Source organism: Pangasianodon hypophthalmus, chromosome 16, assembly GCF_027358585.1.
Source record: "Pangasianodon hypophthalmus isolate fPanHyp1 chromosome 16, fPanHyp1.pri, whole genome shotgun sequence".
NCBI classification, from domain to species: Eukaryota; Metazoa; Chordata; class Actinopteri; order Siluriformes; family Pangasiidae; genus Pangasianodon; species Pangasianodon hypophthalmus.
The window spans coordinates 20,200,215-20,226,672 of NC_069725.1; the positions used below are offsets into that span (position 1 = coordinate 20,200,215).

Here is a 26,458-nt window from a genome sequence, read left to right on the forward strand (position 1 = left end):
AAAAGAAAAAAAGGCAAATACCATGGGCAAACTGCATAAAAACATTTTATTTAATTGCATGAGTGATGGCAATTGCTTAAAAAGATGATTATGAAAAACAGGTTTATGGCTTTTGTAGAGATGAGTGGAAAAACATCCGATAGCACCTTAATATAAAAAGTTTACAGATATATTAACAGCTTCGTCATAAATTCTTTTGTAAACATAGCAAACTAATATAAAATTGTCCTGAAAATTACAACAAAATAAATTGTCAAAATAAATGGAATAACTTCTACAGGAAACATAGGAATCTATTACACAAGAACACATTTCAAATCAATGGGACCGTGACAAAAGGAGAACGCTTGGTGTCATGATGACGACATGACATATTAATGACATGTTCGAGGATAAGTGGATTTTTTTTTTTATTTTTTACAAAATCTAATTTTAATGACCTAGTGAAAAAAGGGACCCAAATCTCAATGTCATCAAGTTTGCCATTTAAGAATTCTTCACCTTAAGATAAAATCATCATCTTAAGATAAAAATGATGTGGTTTTGCACTAACAGTATAATTCACTCATTAAAATTAGTGTCAAAAGGAGCAGAAGGATAATTTGACTGGAAATGTCAGTATTCAGTAAGAAGGTCACACAATGTTTACACAACTTGTCAGGGGTGTCACAGGGTGTTTCTAATTTGTGGCATGTCCACAGAAGTGTACACACCATGTACAATACAGGAGGAGGTCATTTGCCAAGACAACATCACAGATTAACTCACTTGAACAGAACAGAACACTGATTGTGTGAAAACAAATATTCAACTTAAAGGGTGTCTCAGAAGGCCGGAATTTCTCGGGCGGATAACTTAAGACGAAGACCAAGACCATCCGATAAGAATGCTCTTGACCTATTATGTAACCTGATCAAGTTAAGTATCCAACTAAGATATATGTTTTTAAGTGAAATGCCCTGTTGAGGACTTCCTAGTGATAAACAGAAACATATACAGCCGGGCACAGAAAATTGAGCAAATGCTAAAAAGTAACCAGCAAAATGTGGTCTTGTCTTACCACACTCTTGAGAAAAGAAAATTAAATAAATACTTGCAAAGTAGAATTCACTGTAGAACACTGTAGCGCTATCACACGCGGATAGTACTTTTATTATTGCTACAAGTTTTTGACACCTAACCTATAATGGACTCAATGGAAGTCAGTGTCCAATTCAAATTGTACACAAATGAATCTTTTTTTTTTACTTTTTACATAAAATATGCATATTAAATTATGAACAAAAATCACATACATATACACGTTTCACTTCGCAATAACTTTACACAACTATGTTAACGAAAGATGTGCGCTGATGTACATGTAGAGACAATTTCGAGAACATTCTGAGATTTTTTTTTTTTTTAATGGAAGACTTGTAATGGTTTTGAGTGTCCAATCATTACAAAGAATTCAATGACAGAAAAGTGACATGTCTACTCTGCTACTACCTGAATCAGAATGAATGTGGTGTAAGATTGTTATAAAAACATGACACAAGCATAGAAATTCAGTGAATCCCTCAAATCCACCACACACGCGTCCACGCTTCGCTGGCTTTCGTCCAGTAGAAATTCTCAGGTAAAAAGGTGATTTCTTGCAGGAACACATAGTGGGTGTCTTCTGGTGCCAAAAGCGTGCTGTCTTGTGAGTGTCCATCTTTTTTTTTTTAAAAAAAAAAAACAAAACAAAAAAAAAAACTGCTGCCTAACATAAGGTGTAGAAAAAGTTGGTACCTGATGGTCAGTTAATTCCCATCCACTCAGCTACCGGTGCTCCCTCTCAGCCTTGGCTACCGCAGGAGGACAGGCTGTCATAGAGAGAGTCGCTAAGGGATTCAGGGGTCTCTAAGACCTGGGGGTGGCCAGGGGAAAGTGTGTCATCAGGCCTCTCTCTCACCAGCTCTAACCCAGGTTCTCTTCCCAGGTCTGGGTTGACAGGAGCACGTGCCTTGCCTCTGCGCACTTGAGTCGGCTGCGGGAGGCTTCTGGGGTCACTGTCACGCCTGAATGGGGCATCACTAGTCTTTGAGCGCTGAACATATGGCATAAATCAAATTTGAATTTTACTTTAAAAAGTAATTAGTGAGATGGCAGAAAAATTCCATGCCTGCAATCTATCCGCCCAGCATGCACATGGTGTGACGCATCCAGTGATTACAGTATTATAATGATGCCATCCAGGGGTGGAACAAATACTGAGGAATTATACTTAAGTGAAAGAATAGATAATGTGTCAAAATCTTACTCAATTAAAACAGGAATTATCAAGCCAAAACATGTTCAAATGAAAGTAAAAAAGTTGCTACTTTTAAGTGTACTAAAGTATTAAAACATAAATGTTATGTTTTTATGTGAAAAACCTATTATGTATCTAAAACTGTTAAAAGGAACTATGCCTTTTTTTTTTTGTAACCTGAAAACATCATTCAGTCTCTGCAAGTTTGCTGGTCATATGCATGACTAATGCTACATAGTTTGATAATGAATTAATCAGTACAATATTATGTAAATAACCAATATTTACAATTAGTTAGGATTTGATTTGCTGTCTAGCCAATTATTAGCTACTGGAATTAATAATAAAAAAAACAGGTTAACTTAGTTAAATATGGCCAGTTAACATTAACGCCAGCTAACTCACATTAGCGAAACTTACCACAAAATGATTTTTCAAATTAGAAGTTTATGCCTTCTAATTTATATGAGTCTTTGCGTACTCCAGCATGTTGAACATTTTACCGAGGTATGCCAGGGCGCTCATCCTCAAGTTCCACATGGTCTTATGTCTTGTGAATATGTATAACTCTAGTGGCTTATACATATTCAGAAACACAGATAGTTAGTTACAGCGCTAATCATAGCATGATTCTTGATATTTTTTTTCTACTCAGAGGAACTTTTACGTGTAGTGAACAATATCTATAGCAAACAATCACTGACTGGATGAGAGAAGAGACTTTTGAGTATTTCACGGTCTTAATAAAAACATGTAAGGAGTAAAATGTATGTTGGATATCCTTGGAAATATAATTAAGAAAGAGTACAAGTATTCAATTTCAATACCACCCAAGTAAAGCATAAATACCTTAAAATAATACTAGTATAGTATAGTATAGTATAGTATAGTATGATTCCTCAAGTATTTTCCACTCCTGGTGCCATCTATGTGCTTAAATAGCAGACTCACCCTCCTAAATGAGCTCTTCTGGTTCACTGAATCTAAGGCCTCTTCTACCCCAAGATAAACATCAGACGGCTCTGCTGATCCTTTGAGGTTGGGGAATGTCCAGTTCTTTGTGGAGCCAGATCTTATGGGTCCGCCACAGACATCGGCTCCTTAAAATATAAAGACGTTCCATAATTCATCAAATATAGTTGAAAGGCATAAATATAACTTTTGGGGATTAAAACTTGTACTGAATATTTCATGGAAATATGTAAGGAATAAAACACGAAGGGGGTGCTGGTATAAGAAAATCAATGACGGGCCTCTCTTTTTTTCTCTTGAAGCTCATAAGACAAAAAAAACCCTTACTGTTACACAATCCTGACACTGGAGAGACTTTCCAAAAATATAAACCTGTAATCTGCCTTGTAGTTGGCACTACTGTCAGAGCTGATGTCATAGAAAATTAATTAACAAATTCTGACCAATCAAAATTGAGAATTCATTGATTATTAGACCAAGTATAATGTGAACAGGTGCATAGTTGCTCACAATTAACAGAAGAGTTAAGACAGGGATAAGTGGGGCAAATGCAATAAGCAGCATCATCAACACTGAGCTGGTACTGGGTCCAGTGTATTGTAAACTTATTAGACATTCTCCTAAGGAAAAAAAAAGCTGAGGAAAAAAACAATGCACCAACAAACATCAGTACCTTCTTGACCTTCTACGTCAGCAACTTGGATGGGTGCAAGCTTGCCCTCCAGTGGGGTGCTATCCATTTCCTGTCCCATGATGTAATCTTCATCTAAAGATGACAGCTCTCTTTCCAAAGTCCAGGCCTTGTGGGGAATTTTAATCCCTGAGCCATGTCTTCCCTGAGGAAAGGAAGGATCGTTCTCCCCTTGGGCCTTCCCTTTGGGGACACTTTTACATCCAGCGTTCACACTGTAGTCAGGAAGAGGAAATGTGCCAATACCACTGTCCAGGGTGTGTGTGGAAATTCCAGAGCCTGTAAAAACCAGTTTGATATTGAAACAAGCCAACTAAATGCTAAACACTTGGTATGATACCACTATAGCAACTGCTAAATTGGAAAGGTTAATACACATTAATCATATATGTAACTCTGAAGTTCACAAAAATGGTAAAGACTTCACATATCTGAAATAAGACACCTGAAATATAAATCTTCTGTCAATAAAAAAAATCTTCTGTTAGCATTTTCTGCTTAAGAGCCAAAAAGTCAAATAACAGTGAAATCAAATGTTGGGATGTTACTGCTCTGCAGGTGTGACTCATTGTAAAAGCCACAGGAAGAAACACGTCAAGCAACCTTGTACTGGACGATCAGGTCCAGGCCTGTTTATGAGGTCATGCACTAACCCATTCATCAAATACATCATCTTGGTGTGGTGAGTGACTGTGGTATCAGTCACCAGTCCTACCTGCAAAGTGCTCATGGTGAATTGAATCAGCCAGGTTCTCATCAGATACACCATCCATTTTAGTCATTAAAGATGCAGCCTGGGACAAATCACAGAAGTCAGCATGATTACGGTTATGTTTAGGATAGAATCTAAAGGCATACATTTCAATTGTTGGCAGTGACATCCAAGCCATTATGACTTTACCTTTTCCATGTCCTCACTACTTCTGGTCTGACAAACACCACTTGTGCTATGATGGCTGAAGACAGGCCTGGTTTTACAATCAAATGATAAGCGTCGATGAGCCACACCAATGCCTCCAACATCCTTTCCATCCACCCTTTTATAAAAACAAAAACTTATTAATTATTCAAACGGGTTTGAAATATTATTTCTATTACACACTCTTAGTGTGTGCAAATTCAGGAATGCATGACTAAGTGAGAAAGCTGGATGCACAATGGAATACGTAAGTAGAAATGTATGAACTTGCCACATCATACATACCGGTTAAGCAGCTGCTGCATGAAGCTGTCTGATGGCACACCCCTGTACATTACAGAGAGCTGCCCCTGAGCTTGGTCCATCACCACCTCACAGGAATGTCCCTTTCCTTGTCGGTCCATAGCAACACCATTCACATAGGCACGTTCCTCTTCCAGGGCTTTGTGTAGCCCCTCCGCTTTTTCCATTAACATGGATATGTTCAAGCTCTCGCTCTCTGGCTTTTTAGTAGCCACTTTAGAATCCTTTCCCCCTGAGGATATATTGAGTTTCCATTCTCTCTTATCATCTTTGCCTTTTGAAGCCTCGGGTTTCCGATTAAGAGCTGGCAGCTTACTTTTCCGCAAGCCAAACCAGTTGGCAATTCCGCTGGAAGCCTTCTGTTTAACTTCAGGTGCTTGACTCTTGTCCTGTTCTTGAAGCTTCAGCATATTTTCCTCAATGCCCTTCATGACCTTTTGCTCAATGGAGGACTGAGGGCTTGGTGCCGAGTGTCTCTTTTCTTCAACCGACTCTGTAGGCCTTGGAGGTGGAGGAGGAAGGCTCTCCCCGAATGAGTTTTTCTTCTTACCAGCTCGGGATTGGCTTCTGTCTTCAGATTTGGACAAGTACCTTGGAAGCTCCTGGGTTTGTTTCCCATCTCGATTCAAAGATGGTGGTACAGTTTTAGTGGGAGATTTTAGAGGAATCCTGTTAGGGCTGCTGCTGTGGGGACTGGACAGGTTTTTCCCACTGTATGAAAGACTATGTGGAGTTGCACTTTTAGCGTAGCTACGCAAAGCTTGTGCAGCTTCTAAGTTGGTAGATAGCCCAGGCATTTTAGATTTAGGGCTTTCTGATTTTGCAAGGGACATTCTAGATGATTCACTTTCCAGCTTAGAGATTGTAGAGCTTACAGGTATTGTTTTGATGCCTTGGTCAGAAAGCTTTGAGACAGCACTGTCCATATCACCTGAAACATACGATTTTTCTTCAACAGAATCTGTACTTTTTAAAAGTTTATGTTCTTCAGTTTTATAGTCAGCAGCTTTGCTTTTGTCGCTGGTTCGTGGAGGCATTTCTTTTTTCTCAGTCGCCTGGGAGCAAGCTGATTCTTCTGGGTTCCTTAGCTTACCAAGTGCAGCTAGTCTTTCTTTAAAGGAATGGCTAGATTCACCTGAGTGTCTGCCCACACCTGTCTTCTTGGGAATGGGTGGTGGATCATTCTTTTTGATGGGTGATCCTGCACTCTGTATGTGGTCTTTCACTAACTCATTCTTCTCTTGGCTTCTGGACCTCATACCACTCATCTGTGACTTCTGTGAAGATGACTGACTAGGCAAACTGCGGTGATTGGCCTGCTTATGCCATACAGGACTGTCTGGGCTCTCTTCTTGGTCTGAGAAGTCAGAGCCTAGTGAAGTGTCTTTTTGAGATTTGAAACTTGTGGGCCTCTCAAGACCAAGGCTTCCTATCTTCCCTTTAACTTTATCTGTGTTAGAGCTGGCATAACGGAGAGCACAGCTCACCTCTCCAAGAACCTGGGATATGTCTGAGCCACTGGCATTGGAGAGATCAGGAATATTTTCATAGTGTGGTATTTTCTGGGGTGTCTTTTGTGAGGGGGCAGTTTGTGTAGGTTTGCCTCCTCGACTGCTTTTAGGTATTCCACAATTAAGCTCTTTTGGCACAACTGGAGGTGGATCATCAGACAGGGGTGGAGAGGTTGGAGCAGAATGTGTGGATGGATAAGGCTCCGATTTGGGACAAGGTGGTTGTTTTTGCCTTTCTGCGGTGGTTGCTTTGCGGGTAGCAACTGGTGAATGGTGCACCTCATAGTTGTTACTGCGACAAGGGATCTTTGAGCTACGTGTTAGTTGAGGGCTGAGACGGGGAGGATTGGCTACTGGAGCACGCTCCCCAAGGGTGGGAATCTTGAGAAACTTGAGCAGCTTTGAAGGGGAGGACTTGACCTCTCTTATACATACCTGGTTGGGGTTCACAAGTTTAGATCTATCAGTCTGAAGGTCTTGTGCTGTACTGTCCTTCACAGGGACACATATCTCATCTAGTACTTTTGATGCTGTATGATTCTCATTGGGAGAAAACAGCAGTCCTTCATGCACAGGTTCGCTACTTTCTACCTCACTATATGTGTCTTGCAGGCTGTCCTTCAGACCAAGAGTAGGTAACTTGGAGGTGATTGGCTGGACATCAGTATCACCTTTCTGCAGAAATTCTTCACCATCTGTGACTTTTTCAAGCTTCTGTAATGATACAGTTTTTAAGTGCTTAAAGTCTGTTTCCAGAGTACTTGTATCATTTGTACTATCATGACTAATCTGTTCACTGGCGGTGTTGCCAATTTTTGATAATTGGGAGTTCAATATAACATCTGATATTCTATTCTTATCTCTAGTCTCTTTCTCAGACAGTGCAAGGGAATTAGCTGGTGCATGATCAGGCACTCTATTGTGGTCTCTTTCAGGTACTGCCATGCTTGAGTAAGAGTCAGGGGCTTCTGTTGATAAAAGTTCATTGGATGGTTCAAGACCTTTTTCCGTCGGATGAACAGACAAATCGGCAGACTTCCTGATTACTAGGAGTTCACTAGTACCCGTAGTAGGCTTCACATGGCTCATATGGCTCTGCAAGTCTTGGTTCTTATGAAAGTCAGGTGGAGCCAAGTTGAGGTTGTCAATAGTAATGGCATTTGAAGTGCAGCAATTGTGGCTACTGTTGGCTAGACTGATCGAGTCCTTATTGGATAGAATCAGGCATGTGTTACAGCTTCCACACTTTACACTATTGTGCTCTGCTCCATTGATACAAATACAAACATCCGAACAGGAATGGGGACAATGCGTTTTAGTCACATTGCACCTAGGGGAGTTGTCTCTGCAAGCCAATACAGCATCCTTAGAGACCAGGGCTTGGCTATATTCACAGAGGGAAGAGATGCCAGAGGAACGATGGTAGCGTAGAGGATCCGTCTCCTCAAGCTTGCGGAGGACCTCCAAAATGTGTGCTTTCTTTTTCAGAAAAGGAGATAAGGCGTCCATAGAGGTGGTGGAGCTTTGGGTTTCAGGAAAGCAAGTTTGTGCACACTCTCCATTTCCCTTTAGAATAAGACAAACATTTGAAGAAAAGAAAGTTACATTTCAGAAATACTTCTCCCTACACTAAATATAGTTTAGCTAAATACAGTTAAAAACAAAATAAATTTTTGACACTTCTACATTTAAAACTTGGCCAAAAAATGAACTTATCATGTGTGCCATGTTTTAGTATGCTTTCTGTTTTGTGTTGCAGTTTATAGAACTTCATGCATTGTTTTTACCTTGGATTGTGCATTCCTCTGAGTTTCAATCTGTTTGTTTGAATCAGTGTGCTGTAGTTCAGAAATGTGTTCCAAGCAGGACCCAGTCTGAATTCAAAAGTCAATAAGAAATGTTAGTTCTCTACTGGATTATCTCCTATTTTATACTAATTTGACTGGACAACCGTTGTTCCAAGAGTGCTATTATTTAGTACAACAGCACTGGTATATTTCACTGTTTGTATCATTCTGCTTGTCTGTGTTTGCTACCTACAATTTCAATTCTAGCAATAAGTCGTTACAATGAAACCATTACTACACTTACTATGGGCTGTCAGTCATTCTGTGCTTTGCATGACAACATACAATGCTCTATCCAACTGTGGCTTCTTTGGGAATTCCGTTGCTGACAGAGCAAAAATTAACAATAATATACAACATTTGGCCATATTGTGTCTGAAATGTCAGTTACTCTGTATTAATTTCTTGTTTACAGAATTGTTTCATAAAAGCAATATAAATGCTGTTGTTCTGAATATTAGCACAGCTGTGATTACTTACAGCCAAATTCTTGGTTGTGAAATATTGCTTAAATATAATGTGATACATTATGTGTATATTATATATGGAAAATGCATATCTGATTTACATAGCTTTTCTGTTACTATCTCCGAAAAATACCCTCTTACCACTAAGGTAAACAGGAAAGTGCACATTTTCCTCAATTTTGCATGCAAAATAAACACAAACATAATATGCCGTCTAAATACAGTCTCCGGAAAGCTACTACAGAAACCACAGTTTTGTCTAGAGAGAGAAAGTTTTATCACATTGTTTGAATGTTTTTATTATAATTTACCTGCTGATGTACACATGACTGATTGTGCAGTTTCTCTTGGAGGAGTTCACACAGTGTTCTGTTCTGCCTCTCCAAATCAAACACTCGCATTTTCAACTTTATGCACTCCTCCCGAAGATCCTGAAACAAGCACGTGAACACACCCGTTTACTAAAAGTGAAGGATGGCAATATAAACAGACACCTGTAGCCCTTAACAGTGCACAGCATACAAGCAGAGCATTTTAAAACAAATGAAAAGAGTGATAAGCTTTACCTTTTGGTTGAGTAAGGCTTGGACGACATGATTGGCTACCTATCGATGTTTAAAAAAAAAAGATTGCCATTTACATGTATTTAGCTTCAGCCACATTCATACAACATTGTTTTACAATGGAGAAATACTAGACTGATTTTTATTAAAAGGGAATGTGATCAGCCTCAAGGACAAAGTCTTTTTTTGTGATTTATTTTGTTATTGTACAAAACCTTGAGAGTATCCAAACCAGGGAACACTGTGGAATAAAAGATATAAAACAATTCCCTATCTACAGTATATCGAGTCAGGTTGTCAGAACTCACTTCATCCAGGCATCTTTCATAAGCTTCTCTCTGGCTCTCGTTGGCGAGGGAAAGAGCCGAGTTCTCAGCCTGGACAAAAATAAAAGACACTCGTTATTCAACACACTGATACTGAACAGATATAAAAGATGTAGAATTGTTCTCACGGTGCCTTTGCAATGCAGAAGTGTGACTCACTTGAAGCTCTCTGACACGCTCCAGGAGCTCGCTGCTGCTCTCCTCCTCCAAATATGATTCCAGATCACCCTCCTCTGACTCCAGGTCCTCCTCAAGCGCTCGGTGTTGGGTCTCCTCGGACATCATCTTTACCTGCAACGAAAAATGTGAATAGTGGAATACAGGATTGGATCTAGTAGTGGTTGTCAAAATCGTGAGAAACAGTGTATGAGAAGGACTTGGCAGTCTAGTTTGGCCACTAAATCAAAGCCACAAGGGTTCTTTTGTTAGTGCATATACTATACGAGTGAAAAACTATTAACTGCTGTAAATAAAGCAAAGTCTTTTACAGCGTTCCAAATATCTCCTTGCAACTTTGCCCTGCTGATGGAATGCAATAGTGGGGGGAAAAAAAGGTGTAGGATTGGTGCAAAACTAGTGTGTAAGTGAGGGCTTTGGGCAGCTGGGATTTCAGTGGGACTAATGGACCAGGCTTTGGCTACAGCTTTGTAATAATAAAGGAGATTAAACAGAACTAAGCGCTCTAATCACACCACTGGATCGCAGTCATGTCACCACCCCCTGACTCCAGCTTAACTTGCATTAGTGACCATGACACAGAAGCCTGTTTCTCATGGCCTACTTATGCTTCAGAAACAAGAACCTCACTTGACAGCCTCTTATTTTCTGCCAAAGTGGACTAGGTCACTGGCTAGTGGAAGCATTGTGCAAAGCATTAGTCTGCCGTCGCCACTAACAAAGAATCAGATCCATTCAGACTACTCGACCTTCTCATGCCCTATATAAATGCAAAAGTCAGAGTCCACCCGTTCCTGTTATTGCATTACCAGAACCTTGACCTTCACTAGTCACTTGGGATTGTACAGCACACCGGCTATCCTGTTGCAAAACTCAATCTGAAAAATCGATTGGCACGTTCATTCCAGTCATTCATAATTGATGCTTTTAACGTTGAAAGTGACACATTCGGTCTCCGTAGAGCCAGCTTGGTTGTGCTTGCAGTGAATTGGTTTAAATGGATCCGCCTCTTATAAAAACCAATAAATGCAAAACCCACTGGGGTCACAGAGCGGAGTACAGGGGATCAGAGCACATTAGGAATGTGCTTGTAGGAATGTCTGAAGCTTTAACAGAAACAGCTCAGACAGAATAAGGCAAATGTATTTTATCAGATAATTTTGAACAGAAAAATTCTTTCCTAATCCACTTAACACATTTAGCTGTAACACTAGTATTTGAGGTGGTACAGTAGGTAGGGTTGCCGCCTCAGTGAGTTTGGGTTACTGTCTGTGAGGAGTTCTACATATTCTCCACAAATGTGCATGTGGGTTTCCTGTGGGCTCTCTGGATTCCTCCCAACTCCCAAAAACATGCTGGTAGGTGGATCTGTGACTCTAAATTGCCCCTAGGTGTGAACGAGTGTGTAAATGCATGCATGTTCGTGCGCTTGGTGTCCCATTCTTTGTGTTCCTCGGATGAAAAGCGGTTAGTGAAGATGAACAAACTAATTAATAAAGTAAAGAGTAAATGAAAATGCTTTGCTAAATAATAAGCTGCATTACTAGTTTGGTACATGCCAAGCAATCACATTATGTTACCTTTGTTAATGAAGTTTAAGCGTTTTTAGATGAATCATACCAGTAGGCACTGGGTGGTGTGTACAGTTTGATTTCAGCAAGAGGTGTACAGAGTGCACAGAACACTTGTCTTTTCTTTCAAAAACCCCTCTTAAGCACTGATAGATTCCAGTTTATCAGACCAGCTGGAATAACACTATGGCATTTTCAGTAGCCATCCATTTAAAAAGCTGTGCAAACATTACACATGACCAAGAACTATATATAGCACCAAGCTGAAAAAACACCCAAACCTGAGCGCTTTTTTTTTCTGCACTGGCAGCCTGAAAGGTAGTGGCTGTTTTGTATCTGCTTTTGACCAACAGCCAAAAATGCCTTTGCTACACAGAACTGTTAAGGCACTGAGATACACCAGGTATTAAATCCACAAATATAGCTTGCTGGGTATGAGGTACTAAGAATGGAAGTACACAGAACATAATCTTCTTTATATAGATTAAACACAAAGGTTATATAGATGCCATTGTGTGCTGGATGTTATTATAGGAGGTAAAGTTCCCATTATTATCATTGTTTCTTTCCATCAGAAACAACTTGCTTTTAAAAAAAACAGACCTCCAAATGTAAGCATGTGCGATGCTTGCATACAGCTTGTTTGAGGTTGGGGATTTTTCCAAAACTCCTGACACCAATAAACCTTAACACAAAAGAGCCTGGCTCTTCACTCAACTGTCATGCAAAATCATTAGTTATGAATTCCAAGTATTACACTGCAGTCAACAACACCAGGAGTGGATAAGCAGATTAAGTGTTAGTTTTTTTTTTCCTTTCAGAGCTGACGGTGGACGAACAGGTTTGGTAGAATGTAAATATAACGTAACCACCTCATATTTCTACACGTCATCTAGTGATAATGCTTCATCACCACACATTATTTAGAGCGGATAAAGGCCTTGGCTACATAAAGTCACACCTCCTAAGTACTCAAGTATTTATTTATTTTCTAGAATCAAAATTAATGCACACAATTAGCTCATCATACTTTTGAGGTAAATTACGTTACATTAGACGCTTGTCAGCCTTGGACTGTATATCAAAAGGTATATCACATGCCTTTGTTTTTTTCTGAATCCCTGGTGGATCTCCTGGGGGGGTCAGAGTGCGCAGGAAATCAAGCCTATCCTCGGGAGTTTATCTGAGATGCCACATGCGAGGCTGTCATGGCTTGCTCATCTTTACTTTTCATCTATGAATCACTGTCGAGGAACGAAAAATTAACGCATGAGTAAGTCAAACCCACTGAGGCACTGGCTAAATAGTCTAATTTCAAGTTTCGATTGAGAGACGATTCTACATAAAGCAATTTGTGTTGTTTATTTTTAATTACAGAATGTCCTAGAACTACTAGATATACTTCCAGTGTAATGACTTGAAGATTACAAAAAAATACTTAACCAATTTCATAAAAGAGATTGCTCAAGAAGATCTGAGATAAGGTACACATATGCAGTACAGCTGAATATTACTGCAAAACTACCGACTGACGCATAAAGTCAGTTCCAGAGATATCATTAATCATTGACATGCCAGAAAAGCAGCTTTTTAACTTGTACATTAGATCATTGTGGTTATAAAAGCCTCACCCTTTGATTAGACAGTTAACAATGCAACCATGTCTCAGGCACTGTCCAAACATACATGGATATTTTTGAAAATGTGGTTTTTACCCGTCTGTTTTCAAAAAAACATGAACAATGTTTTTGAAAATATCTCCATCCACATGAAAATGTAAACACAATTTGGCGGTCAAGTCATAAATTGTTACGTCAAATGGCTCAAGAATAACGTTAAGTGGTAGAAAAGGGAAAATGCAGAATGGCTGAAATGGCTGAAAATTAGCTCATTCATTCATCCATCTTCAGTAACCGCTTTATCCTGTCAGGGTCGTGACTGGCCAAACGTTTCAAAACAAAAATGCCAAAAAAAATAAATAAAATAATAAAAAAATCAAACTGCAAATACATTTTCAAATAAATTACAGATGACAAACAATGACCTGGTCAACAACCATGATAAACTTCCTAGCATATTCATAACACAAGCAAAACCACAAAAAAAAAAAAACACATTTTTCCACCAGTGAAGAGCTCCCGAGAGGCACAACTATTGCCCTATCGTCTGGAAATTCACGAGTTCGAATCCTTGTGATGCCACAGCCATCGGTGGCCAGGAATCCAACAGAGCAAAATTGCTTGTGCTGTCTAGGGGAAAGGATGGCAGACTGTCTCTCCCCTGTCAATCACAGCAACACTAGACAATCATGGGGCCCCAGTCAACTGACATCTTGATGGTGAGTGTATTCACCTACAATCACTACACTAACACCTTCAGTCTGTGGTCACTTGAAGCCAACAGGAAAAGCTTGTCTGGACTAAATGAGATTAGCATCAATTTGCTTCTGGCCCTGAACCTTTGTGCTCCAAATAGGTCTATAGATCCTTCTGCACACACCTGCGTCAGTGTGAAAGTTCACAGTCGGCAGTTAAACACGCTCAAGTAGAACTAGCTATAACAATTACACCTCTGGCGACAAGAGGGAGACAAGGTTCCTAGTGCAAACAAAGGGAAGACTATAGGCTCTATGCTAACAAGATTCTTGGCAGCACTAGCAAGCTCCTAGCACATAATCCTACTATATACTGAGTAATAAACCTAGCAGTAAAACATTGTGCCGTGGCCTTAACAGGGCCCCCATGCTCACTAATCTGTAAAGCAGTACATTTATTGAACATTCACTGCCAAGAGACTACTGTTCTGCACTTTTGAAACACCTCCTCCTGCTGTTATGGATGGTCCAAAATGGAAACCCTAAAGATCTGCACTTCCAAAAAGGTTCATCCCCAAGACTCATAATTGCTTTAGTGGATAATCTTACCTTGTTCCTAAGAGCTGCTGCTGTAATCGTAAAGACTGTCCTGTACTCATCCGAAGACTCCTCATAAAGAGCATACTTAGTGCGGTTTCTCTTTACTCCTCTGCACTTGTATACTGTAATGATTTCTAAGCGCACTATCCGGTGTCACCCAGCATAGTTCCCTTTAGAGTCTGGTTCCTCTCAAGGTTTCTTCCTCATGTCGTCTCGGAAGCTTCTGGCTTCCTCATTAGGGATCTAAATCTACATCCAGATTTCTGTAAAGCTGCTCTGTATATCGATTATGAAAAGCGTTATACAAATAAGATCGAATTGAACTGAATTGTTGATGTTTGTATTTGGAACGCAGAGAAACGGCCGGACCTCCGTTTTCCCTGATTTCCCCTTGTTTCTGAGTCACCGCGTTGGCATGATGGCCAGAGGATAGTCTCTTGAACATGACTAACGCTGGAAACCAGAGCTTCTCTCAACACACCAGACTTTGTAAAGCGTGGCAGTCAGACACTGCAGGCGAGTCTGTTTTTGGAGACATCAAATAGAAACACAAGCTTTCATCTGACAATGTGGAGGATGCAACGTGTCTGAATGATGGCATATTTGCTGATATGATTTAGGGGGACTGGTGTTGGTTTATACGAGTATCCAAGATGGAGGATGGTGGAGTTTCAGCATTAATGTGGCAGAGAATACCGATTTTATTTCCCCTCCCAGTAAAAAAAGACCACAGGCAGCAAATTTCAAGGTCCATCTGGACACTGGGGAACATTTAAAAACATGCAACACATTCACAACACAGATTTAATTATATTGCTAGGCTATACTATAAAACAAAATACAACCAAAATCCTTGGTCCAAACAAGAGAATGTACTAAACAAAGAGGAGCATTAGGACAAAACATTTTGTCCTGTAAAATTATTGCTTCCTGGTTAAAATAGATCAAAATATCTAATTTACAAGCCTCAATATTTCAGCAAAACTGGGTATTTATTTGTGCCACATACGTCTGAATCATTTCACACATGTACAGTGTGTTGGAACACATAGGTATATATAAATGGATATAAATGTCTTTTCTTTTGTTAAGGGCAGACAGTACAGACGTAACTAATGCAAATATTCTGTGGCAAGAGGAGATAAAAAAAAGAAAGAAATTCGCTAGTATTGGGAGGGGTGAAATAAAGCCACTAAGAAGGCAATCAAACAGAATTGGGGCTCTGGGATCCCCAAACCTTGCCTCCATCCCCCACACTCCAGGGGTTATTAAGAACCAAACCCATCCCCGTCCGCTGAGGCAGTCTCTGATTATTCACACACCATGCACAAAGCCCTGCAATGCCAAACACCACCAAATTATTGATCCTATTTTTGGGTGATTTATGATCTAATAAAATGATCAACTGTCTCAGAACAGGGACTTGATGGTCCTCTTATGCATAGAATGAAAAGAATTAGCCAAGAGGTGTCAGCTGCTCATTTCCATCTAAGGAGAAAAACAAACATAAAAGCCTCGCGTCAATCCCCCTGGGGGCATTATTTTTTCCTTCTGATGTGCACTATTCTGGGGATAGCCGCAGTCTCTGTAGTGCGAGATTCTGGATCTTTGCATTAAATTTAGAATACCTTCAATAATGCAGTTCAATCAAAATTTCCATTTTCGAGATCGCATTATCCACTTAACGGCAGACTAATGCATCCGTGACAGGCCTAAAATGAATGCACTCCCTGACCCACTGTTCTGCTCTCATCCCAAGTGCTAAAGCAAGATAATGGCGAGTCTGCAGCTATATAAATGCAGACTGTCCTTCACAGTGCAGCAAACCTCGCTTCTCTAAAGCACATCTTTTAAATCCCCCATTTGTGTCTGCTTCAAAGACCTCGAGATTACCAAAACACACAGCAGGGAAGACAAATAACCAGGACGCCTTGCTCTTTCAAGGGCGGCTGAGAACATGTGGAAAGAAACTATGAAAGCAGCTGAAGGTGAGGTGTGAATTAAGCTGTTAATTTGCTGTCGTCTGACTGTGAATGGCGCCGTTTTGGATGAGTCAGGTTATCTGTCTCGCCAAAAGCATTGAATGGTCCACAAACTGATGAACTCTGTTACTTCTGTGGTGCAGACAGAGCAATTCAGAAATAATTAAACAGACAATCATGTGGAAAAGATGCACAACTTCAAGTCTTTAACAATGAAAAGCTCAGTGCAGATGGTGACACTTTTCGATTCATTCAATTCAAAAGATTTCACAGTAAAGACAGTAAAAGACATTAAAACATTTTAATAATGCTTCTCATTAAGCTTCAAACTGTAGTTTTATAAATATCCTACTATCTTGTGTTACTTTAGCTAGTTTTAGAAAAAGGAAAACAATTTGTTTAAGTTTTGGTGTCTCTAAAATACAAAAACGCCTTTACAAGAGAACAGAAAAAAAAAAAAAATCTTTAAGCCCTTGCTAAAAGTTTACTATACCTGCACATCTAGTCAGATCATCCTAGGAACCTGAGGACAAGCCAGGCAGGACAAATGAGACAGAGAAACAGAATACGCGTCTCATATGCCCTTGCAATGTCATATTAGACATGGCCCTCTGTAGACCTTCCCTACACGTGTGTCTCGCTCATTCTGAAACCTGGGCGAGTGTCTCCAGGCTGGCTGCGGTGGTTCCCGTGTTCTCCCATTGTTCCGGGGCGAGTGAAGCAGGCGTCCTATTCGTACAAACCCGAGTGCACTACGGCAGCTGTGGGCCGCCCCCCCACCTCCCACCTCCCACCTCCACCTCTCTTCTTTTCTCTCATTCCCTCCCTCCTCCAACTGCTGCTGCCCAAACATTAACCCTGCAACTGCTGGAGCAGCCATAAAAGAGAGAGAGGGGGGGGTTATATTTCAAAAGGGACAAGGCTCTGCCATGCACGAAAGACAAAAGATAGTCAAGGGAGGATATCCTACCAGTCGAAGGTAGTTGTGGAGTTACCCAGGCAACGCGGGCCTCGTCCTAAGAGGATTGCGTGAAGGTTGCAGAGTAGCGCTGATTGGATTGTGACCATAGTTACTGATAGTCAGTATAGGTACACACAAAACAAAACAAAAAAAATCATGACTGTTCTTTTTTTAAATTACTGTTTTTTGTTTTTTTTTTAATATATAGCCAAAATAATCCACTGTATCATTATCAACGAGGCGGGGCATGTTAATGTTCTGCGCGGACATACAGAGCTACACAGAAAAGGCTGGTGTTTCTTTTTTACCTGTAATGATACAATTTGGGAACTGAGACATGACAATCACTTGACTTAAATTCCACTCCAGTTCAAACACATCTTTCAAACAACAAGGCTAGTTAAAAATAGAGAAAGAAGTCAAAACACATTAAAAATCAATCAATAAATGTCTGTGAACAAAAGCAAACTGCAGTATGATTAATGTATTTTTTAAAAAATTCAGCTGTTAAAAAAATAACTGATAGTTTTATGTTTCTGTGATAGGAATGTCTATGGATTCCAAGAACAGCATAAATACAGACCATAAATCACCTTAAACAACAACAGACTTTCTGTAATTTGCCTCAAAAAAAATGAACAAGATGGCTGTTTTTTGTTTTTTTTTTAAAAGGTGAATTACTTCATTCAGACATGGGTTAATTAATGCTTTAGCACCTGAGTGTGAATTATTAAAGTCAATCAGCTGACACCAATTTGGTGAATTTATGCAATTAAATATACATACCCATGCGATATCGGAATTATCACATATTTCTAAGACGTCTTTTAAATTATAGGTACTAAGACACCATATTAAAATCCAGTCAAGCCTGTCATTCCAGCACGAGCATCCCCTAAAGGATAACTGGCTGTTTTCCAGCACAACAAAGGCATCCTTGTGAATGATTTTTCAGAAGACATTCTTAAAATACCGCGTCAACCTTGTGGTTAAGGGGCCAATGAAGAAGCTCATCAAAACCATGCCTGAACCCTGGATCACGCCCCTGTCAGCCACCCCTGTCGCCGGAATTCCTCCTGGAGCAAAACAGTGGCTGTGTGTTAAGAAAACCAAATTGGGTGATATGACCCAAATGGAAGAGGGGTCACATGTTGTCCTGGAGCCAACAGTCGAGTGTGGAGAGAATCTGCCACAAAGAGCCATTGTGATCTTGCAAACACCACTTTCGCTCAAGAAAGGCCTGTCAATGATCTGTGTATTCGGGCGCTCTTCGGCAAGCATCGTAAATATCACATACAAGGATCAATAAGGAGGTAATACGTAACAGTGGGTGGTAATGTGGTGGTAACAAATGTATATCTTGACCGTAACCTGAAGGTTGTGGATCTTCACTGCTATTTCAAGTGTTACCAATTTACTGCTCAGCAATGGCAGGACAACTGGCGAACACTTGGGTAAGTCAGAAAGCCCCAGGTGCTGGATGCCATTTGTATTAACATGAACATAAGTACTTTGCCAAGCCATGTCTCTTGGAAAACAGCTGGACATTTAACATAAGTGGAACATCTGGTTTTAAAAAAAAGGACAAGCTATTACAGCAGAGAAGATTTTGCTGATCAAACCTTAGCTTCGAACTGAACCATCCAATTTGACAGAGCTGGAGCAATTTTGCCAAGAAGAATGGGAACAAATATCAGGATCCAGATGTGCAAACTTGATATAGACATGTCCCTGAAAACCTGCAGCAAAGTACTGATCTAGGGGGTGAATACTTATGCAACCAAGAATGTTAAGCTGTATACTTAACCTTTGTGTTATAATAAAAAAAAAAATAAATACTTTACACCTCCAAATGTTAGGCATACTGTTTAAACTGAATGGTAACAATCGCAATGAAGTCCCAATGAGATATTGTACATAGTCAGACCAAAATGTTGCAAGTTGTATTAAATTATCTTGGAAAACTGAGATAAATCCCGGCTCTTTTACAGTGGATAGACAACAGATTTAAAAGATAAACAGTAAAACAAAATGTTGTGCTGAGCGTTTGTGCATTTGTGGCATTGCGGCGAGTTCGGATTAAGGGAATAAATCAGAGCGCCGGCAAAAAAAAAGCCCCTATTGAGAGCAAGACAGCTTAATGGGCTGTAATGTGCTGAACTCCATGTGAGGTGGAGGGGCTGATCCACCTTTTGGAAATGTGACACTAGTCTGGACGAGGGGGGAAAAGGAGGAGGAGGGGTCTGTGTGTAGCTAAAACTGAACCAAGCCCTCCTGTGTACAGTTTTTTCATGTGACTGAAGGCCACAGCGATACTTGCATAGAACCTGCGCCTTCTGTAACCACCTCAATTATCTTTAATGAGAGTGATCTTTTTTTTTTTTTTTTCCCCCACTCAAGTGTATGTGGGGGAAAAAAAGTGAATGATCACCCTGCAGGATCATGTGGTTACAAAAGACTCAATTGAGCCACACCCACACCCTATTCAAGAGCAAGCACATCAATTCAAGGGGTTATATGAACAGTAAATACACTTGTATCCAAATATAACCTGGTGGTATCAACACAAATTTGTCTGAAAACATTGAACAAGGATCAGCCTGAAGCATGTGACAATAGTTAGCACCTAGGATAAATGTCATGCTGACCAAAAGAGGAAGAAATCCGAGCCAGTTCCTCTGTTGATCGACAAATAAAGATCGCAGGTGAAATGAAACGAGGAAGAGAAATGTTCACCAGTCAGAAAATGAGGAACTTGGTATGAAGGGAGCATATGCTTTGTTTAAAGCCTGGAATGCACGCAGTGTTGACCAGAGCCGCTGTCCCCTTGCCGAGGGTGCAGTAAAAAGCAGTGAAGCCTTGAGTTCAGTAGGCTTCAGGGACAGAATGACAAAACATCTGGACGGCATCTGGACTGCACCTTTAGGATTTAGTTCTGCTCTTTGCACCCACTGTCCGCTCATGGCACTATAATCCAAATATTCATCTTTATTAATGAGTGTGGAACGTATGCAGACGACACAAGGGGCCACATTCCATGTGCTCATTAATCACCTTCACTTGTGCGCCTGTGTTTGAAGACCTATGAGAATTCTGCTGCCAAAACAGAGTACCGGATGTTCCTGGATGAATAAAAAAAAAAAGGCTGCTTTAAAAGTGATGGCTTCTTCGCATATTTGACACAAATACAGCATAGATCAGGGTTAGTTTTTGAGGAAAGGGTTTGGCTGTAATTAATGGGATGAGAGGTCACAGGACCCCAAACCGCTGAGGCTTTCTTTTAACCGGCTGGTGGTAAAGCTTTTCAAAGAGCTCTATGAATGTAGCCATTTGTGCAAGGAATGTCAGGAAGAGCCCCTGCCATATGAAATGGACCACACTAGACCATTTCTGATGGCATTTGTTTAACTCTTGTCGCTGTCCAACCACATCGTGGACATTTATCCCTCAATTGCCCAAACAGGATGTGCCACTGACCTGGTTTGCTTGAATTGATTAGAGCTGCATTCCGACGCATATTTCCGCTCACCGCCAGCATGAATTGAATGTTTGTTGCTGCTGAAGACTGGCGCTCTGTGGAGTGGAGAACCAGTTGAAATGTTTGCACGACCTCAGCTTCTTCTGTGGGCTGGATGGGAAGCAAAGCAAATCTCAACCCATGTTATGCGATCGCACGCTCCTTCCACTAAGTACTCCCAATCAGCTTGCGCTTGACACCCCAAAATCCTGCCATCTCAAAAGAAGAGGTACTGTTAAAATATTAATTTGAAAAAAAATATATATCATTAGATGAGTGTTTCAACTAATATTTCCTAGTCCTAGGAAAGATGTGTAAATAAAAATTACATTTTTTCCCCCCCTCACATGAGCTCCCACAGCTCTTACAAAGGTGGATGACCCCCAGAAATGAAACAAAGGCAGCAGGGGGGAAGTGCAGCCAGCGTAATTGCTTTCTTCCAAATATCTGCAGCGCGTGGAAACAGAGGCGCGGTCTTGCCGAGTCGGCACCGTGCTCCCCTGCTGAGATCTCCGGCTTCCCTGAGTAATTGATGAGTTCTCCACATGCTAATGTGCCCCACCAATCCATAACCAGGGTACTGGCAAGATGGAGAGCAGGAGAAAACTCACTGGTGGGGAAAAACAGATAATAGGGCAGCCCTAACAAGGCAGAGAGAGAGAGAGAGAGAGAGAGAGAGAGAGAGAGGAAATGTTTCCCCTTTGTGGGCAGTGTGACCATTTTTACCACACGAGGCAAGAAAGAGAATGTAATGACCACTTCCATTCTCTCAAGTTGGGCAGAACAGACGCATGGAAGCTCTTGGAGAAGGAGTCTGAGCTATAGGGGCCCAAGCAAAGGTCCAATTTCACGCTTCAGTCCTAACAACTGTCCAGAGAGTGGTGTTTAGGGTGCCTGAATGCAGCAGCAGGATAAGAGAATTGTACAATATTGAGCAAAAGAATAATCCAGCCATGTAAACTATAATGTGCAGTCATTCTTTCAACTTGGACTCTACTGCATTTATGATTACATTTCCTCATTTGACTGACGCTTTTATCCAAAGTGACTTACAATTAAATGTCTTACTCAAGGACCCAACCATGGCATTGTGGTGGTGATGAGATTTGAACATGCAACCTTCAGATTAGTAGCACAAAGCCTTAACCACTCAGCTTTCCCCTTACTGTTTAAATACACAGGACATGCAGAACACTTCATTAGGCAACGAGTATCAAAACAGCAGCACGTACTTCAGAGCACTTCCCATTTGGTTCGCTTTTTGTGTCTCTCATGTGCTCTTTCTTTGTTTTAGCAGCTGATCAGCCTCCTGGCTCAGTGGCATGATCAGGTGGCTGGACGTAATCTCCCCGGACCATTCTGGGCTCCGGTCCATGAAATAACATCATGAGCCTCAAGAAGGAAAAACAGACACTGTTCGCTAGCTACAGCCATGTGGGAGGCGTAGCATAACAATGTACCATGCTGGACAGTATCATCCCAAGTGCTACATGAGGACAAAGTTTTATTGCATAGTTTTGAGCTTTAAATAATCTGAAGGTTACACAGTGTGACAAAGGCCTGTATTAGTGTCAACAGCTCAATGTTTCACAAAGGTCTTCTGGAGGTCTTGTTTTTGAATCTGAGCTGCTGTAAATCATGCTTTCTAAAAATAACATGCTTACAAAATAATAGAGTGGAAAGTGACATGTAAGAAGAGAGTGCCTTACTAATCTCAAGTCAGGTTTACACTGTATGATTTTTTGCCCTGAGTTTGCTGTCGCGGACAAAAATCGCACATCGTAAAAGAATTCTTTGGTCACAAGTTAAGATCGGCGGTCTTAGAATGCACACTTTAATGGGCTCACTGACGATTTTGGTGCCATCTCGACCAAAGAAAACAATTCTGTCAATATCAGAAAGAGTACGAGCACTGCTACGACGCTCGTCTCAAAGCCACCAACAGGAGGACGATACAGGATTGCGCTAAACTCACAGGACAGCTACAAATACGGTAATGACACTGGCGAAACATAAACAAAACACGCTAATGGACAGAAATAAATATTCTTATTACCTCAAGCTCATTCTGAAGAATACTTCTGTTTAGCCTGGATCAAGCTGACTGATGACGTAAATATCCTTTAACCACAGGTCTCTCGTTAGAAAATCTTCATCGTATAATCTGACATGGAGAACACTTCATCGCACAATCTGTTATATAATTCAGCCAAAATATTATTGAGATCATCTCATATGGTGTGACAAGGAATAAAAAGCTTAAGAAATCGCACACTGCGAAAGAAGACAAAATGGTAAAAACAGTCTATAACTTCAAAAGATTTTGAATGACACCCAGTTGATAAACCATGCGTAATATTTACGGCCAAAGCATTTTCAGGAAGAATTGAGACAGTAATTGCACAACTGCGAGAAGAGGTCCAACGAGAAAATCTGCGTCTCACCCAGCGCCCGGAGCAATGTACAGAAGTGTGTGTGCGTGTGTGTGCTTGGGGAGGGGGGGTCATGTTTTTATATCTTAGTGGAGACCAAATTTCCTCACAAGGATAGGAATATCTGACAGTTTTGACCTGATGGGGACATTTGGCTGTTAACCACAAGAAAAATCTTTTAAAACAAAAACTGCAGCTTTTATTTAAAAACCTAAAAGAGTCAAAAGCGTTCCTTTCGGTTCCTGAGGTTAAGGTTAGGATTAGATTTGGGTGTAGGCATAGAATTAATTAGCTGCATTAATAATTATGTCAGTGGAAGATCCTCACAAGGACAGTAAGACAAATGTACGCGTGCATGCGTGTGTGTGCGCGTGTGTGTGTGTGTGTGGGATGGATACACCCTCACTGGTATGCTTACAATCTGTCTTATAAACAATCAAAAGAAGGAACGGTGCTTGGCCATGGTGATAACTTGTCCAGTCAAAAATAAAACATGCATTTCACACACCAAGAGTTAATACACAGCAGGGGGGAAGGTTTGAACGTGACCTTTTTGAATACCTTAAGGAGGGGTTTGTAATCACAAAACGAAGAGGTCATCTGTCTTCCATTAGGGACGACGCATGTCCTCTGGGCATGAGAAAACTGATCAAAGGCCAGGGCGAAGGAGAGATAATCGTTTTGATCATGGGAGTAGCTCGCACAGCAGCCACGCAACCATGACTATCTCCAAATCAAGGAGCCAGTCCTATGCGGTCAGAGCAAAACGACTGGCCTTTTTTTTTTATTTTATCTTTCTTAGATTATCTTTCTTACTGTCCACTGCTTTCAGCTATTTATTTATTTATTTATTTTGTGGCGCATCCTCAGCCTGGCTCTTGTGTCATGCAGTGTCCGGCTCGGACTCACAAACCTCTCAGCAGGAGTGAATATCATTAACTTTACTGCACCGCCTTGGAATTTTGACCATCGCAGCCTAGGTTGTAAGCCAGCCTTAATATAGGTTTTGGCCATGGGGGCCTTGCAAATGTGAAAAACATCTGTAAAATATTAAAGGGGACGGGCTGGAGCTGGAGGAGGAGGAGGAGGGCATGCTTTTACCCTCAATTACACTTGAATTAGTTGCTGTTTTAGGGGGTAATGCAACATGGGTGCTGCCAAAATGAGCAATTTTTTTTTACAGTGCACAGCCACTCAGCACAGAAGCAAAAAGCTGGAGACTGTAAAAGTGCCAACAGTTTTCTGCTACACAGAGGAGGAAAGGAGGAAAGGAGGGGGGTATACCTTTAAAATCAACTACTGAGGTCAACACAATGGCGCTGAGGTAAACCCATATAACACTGTGCTTCTCTTATTATTACTAGGAGTTTTCATGAATACAGTGCTGCAAACATGGCCTTCGCTATTTAAAATGGTATTTAAATGCCCCCCCCAAACACACTCACACACACACAACGCATCCTGTCTGAGAGCAGGCAGGATATCTCAGCCAGCATCCTCAAACCCGGCGTCCCAGTTAGCCGTTAGCTTTAAGAGAAACACGGCTCCGTCCTAAACCGCGCACACGCGCACTCAGTAGTATGTTGTAGTACTGCGGAAGCGTACTATTTCAGCACACGGTTTTAGTACGGCAGCGTGTGATTTCGGACGGAGCCTGTATTTTGGCTTCTTAATCGCATCATTTCCGCTTTTCGCTTAGCTGCGCGGCTACGTTTAGCTCACTCAGCGCAATTTCAGTGTAGGAGAAGAAGAGGACGCTGGGAAGAAAGAAAAGGAAAAAAGAGTGATAAAGTAAAAGCTTTACCGTGAGATAGGTGGCTGGGTGGGTAGAGGGATCCCCGGACGAACGCGCTAAGAGACGCCTCGGAGTGCGCGGTGGAGCTCGCAGAGCGGGGACATGTTTCTCGGGCGAGTGTTACTCGGATGTTTGGTCGTCGTGTCTCGCCGTGTTTAGGGCTCGCAGGCAGCGCGAGGCAGGAAAAGTGATGTCATGGCTCGCGCTCGTGCTCGCGCTGCCCGCCCCGTTTGTTCATGTGCTCCACGTAGGCCTGCCATCACTACAAGCTTTCTGAATCACAACACACACACACACACACACACACACACGCACGCGAGAACGCTGATTGCGTATAAGCATGCATTTATGGCTTTGCAAACGTTCCAATTGTATAGAACTCACAGGAAAGGTATGAATAAATATATGGGATATGAAATGTCCTGAATAAATACATATATGAAAGAGGATATGTCGCAAATGAACACATTATAGGGATACGAAAGGTCCTGAATAAATGGATATAGGACACAGGACATCTCCAGCAGAGCAAAAGTCCTGAATAATTGCAGAAAGGACAGAGGTAAAGTCCTGAATAACTGCAGAAAGGACAGAGGTAAAGTCCTGAATAATTGTAGAAAGGACAGAGGTAAAGTCCTGAATAACTGCAGAAAGGACAGAGGTAAAGTCCTGAATAATTGTAGAAAGGACAGAGGTAAAGACCTGAATAATTGTAGAAAGGACAGAGGTAAAGTCCTGAATAATTGTAGAAAGGACAGAGGTAAAGTCCTGAATAACTGTAGAAAGGACGGAGGTAAAATCCTGAATAATATACACAGGAAAGGACCTGTAACGCATAAAGAAGTAAAAAGGTCTCAAATTAATGCATATAAAAGAGGAGAGCATATTATAGTGATTTAAAAAAAGGTGCTAAATAAGTGTATAAAGGACAGTGGAGAAGCCCAGAAAAATGCCTACAGAACAGAAGAAAGGTTTCAGAGAAAACGCATGTAGCACATTGTAAAAAGTCCTGAATAATTTCTTAATGGACAGAATTACTAAATGCACATAGAATAGGAGAAGTCCTAAATAAATGCTTTTATGAAATAGGACAGAAGAAAGGGCCTGAATAACTACATACAGGACACAGAACATGTTCCAGAAAATGTCTATAAAGTCCTCAATAAAAGCACACACAGAAGATGAGAAATCCCAATTCAGCACATTATCACAGCATATGAAAAGCCCTGAAT

At 40.9% G+C, this 26,458-nt stretch overlaps 1 protein-coding gene across 5 annotated transcripts; it reads right to left on the bottom strand.

The window, feature by feature from the left end:
• Positions 1–27: 27 nt before the first annotated feature.
• Positions 28–25,595, bottom strand: nckap5l (NCK-associated protein 5-like). 5 transcript variants are annotated; one of them, XM_026920676.3, is made up of 13 exons: positions 25,236–25,591; positions 20,960–21,110; positions 10,037–10,168; positions 9,860–9,928; positions 9,555–9,593; positions 9,300–9,419; positions 8,462–8,548; positions 5,146–8,240; positions 4,843–4,978; positions 4,657–4,735; positions 3,924–4,220; positions 3,230–3,378; positions 28–2,074 (listed from the first exon to the last, which is right to left on the bottom strand). In XM_026920676.3, exons 3-13 carry the CDS (start codon positions 10,160–10,162, stop codon positions 1,823–1,825), a joined length of 4,449 nt encoding a protein of 1,482 aa, XP_026776477.3. In that variant the 5' UTR covers positions 10,163–10,168; positions 20,960–21,110; positions 25,236–25,591; the 3' UTR covers positions 28–1,822. The 5 variants fall into 5 exon arrangements, with proteins under 5 accessions (XP_026776477.3, XP_026776476.3, XP_026776480.3 ...); XM_026920675.3 differs by lacking the exon at positions 20,960–21,110 and having other exon boundaries at positions 25,236–25,590; XM_026920679.3 differs by lacking the exons at positions 20,960–21,110; positions 25,236–25,591 and adding an exon at positions 23,056–24,493.
• Between the last annotated feature and the right edge of the window lie 863 nt (positions 25,596–26,458).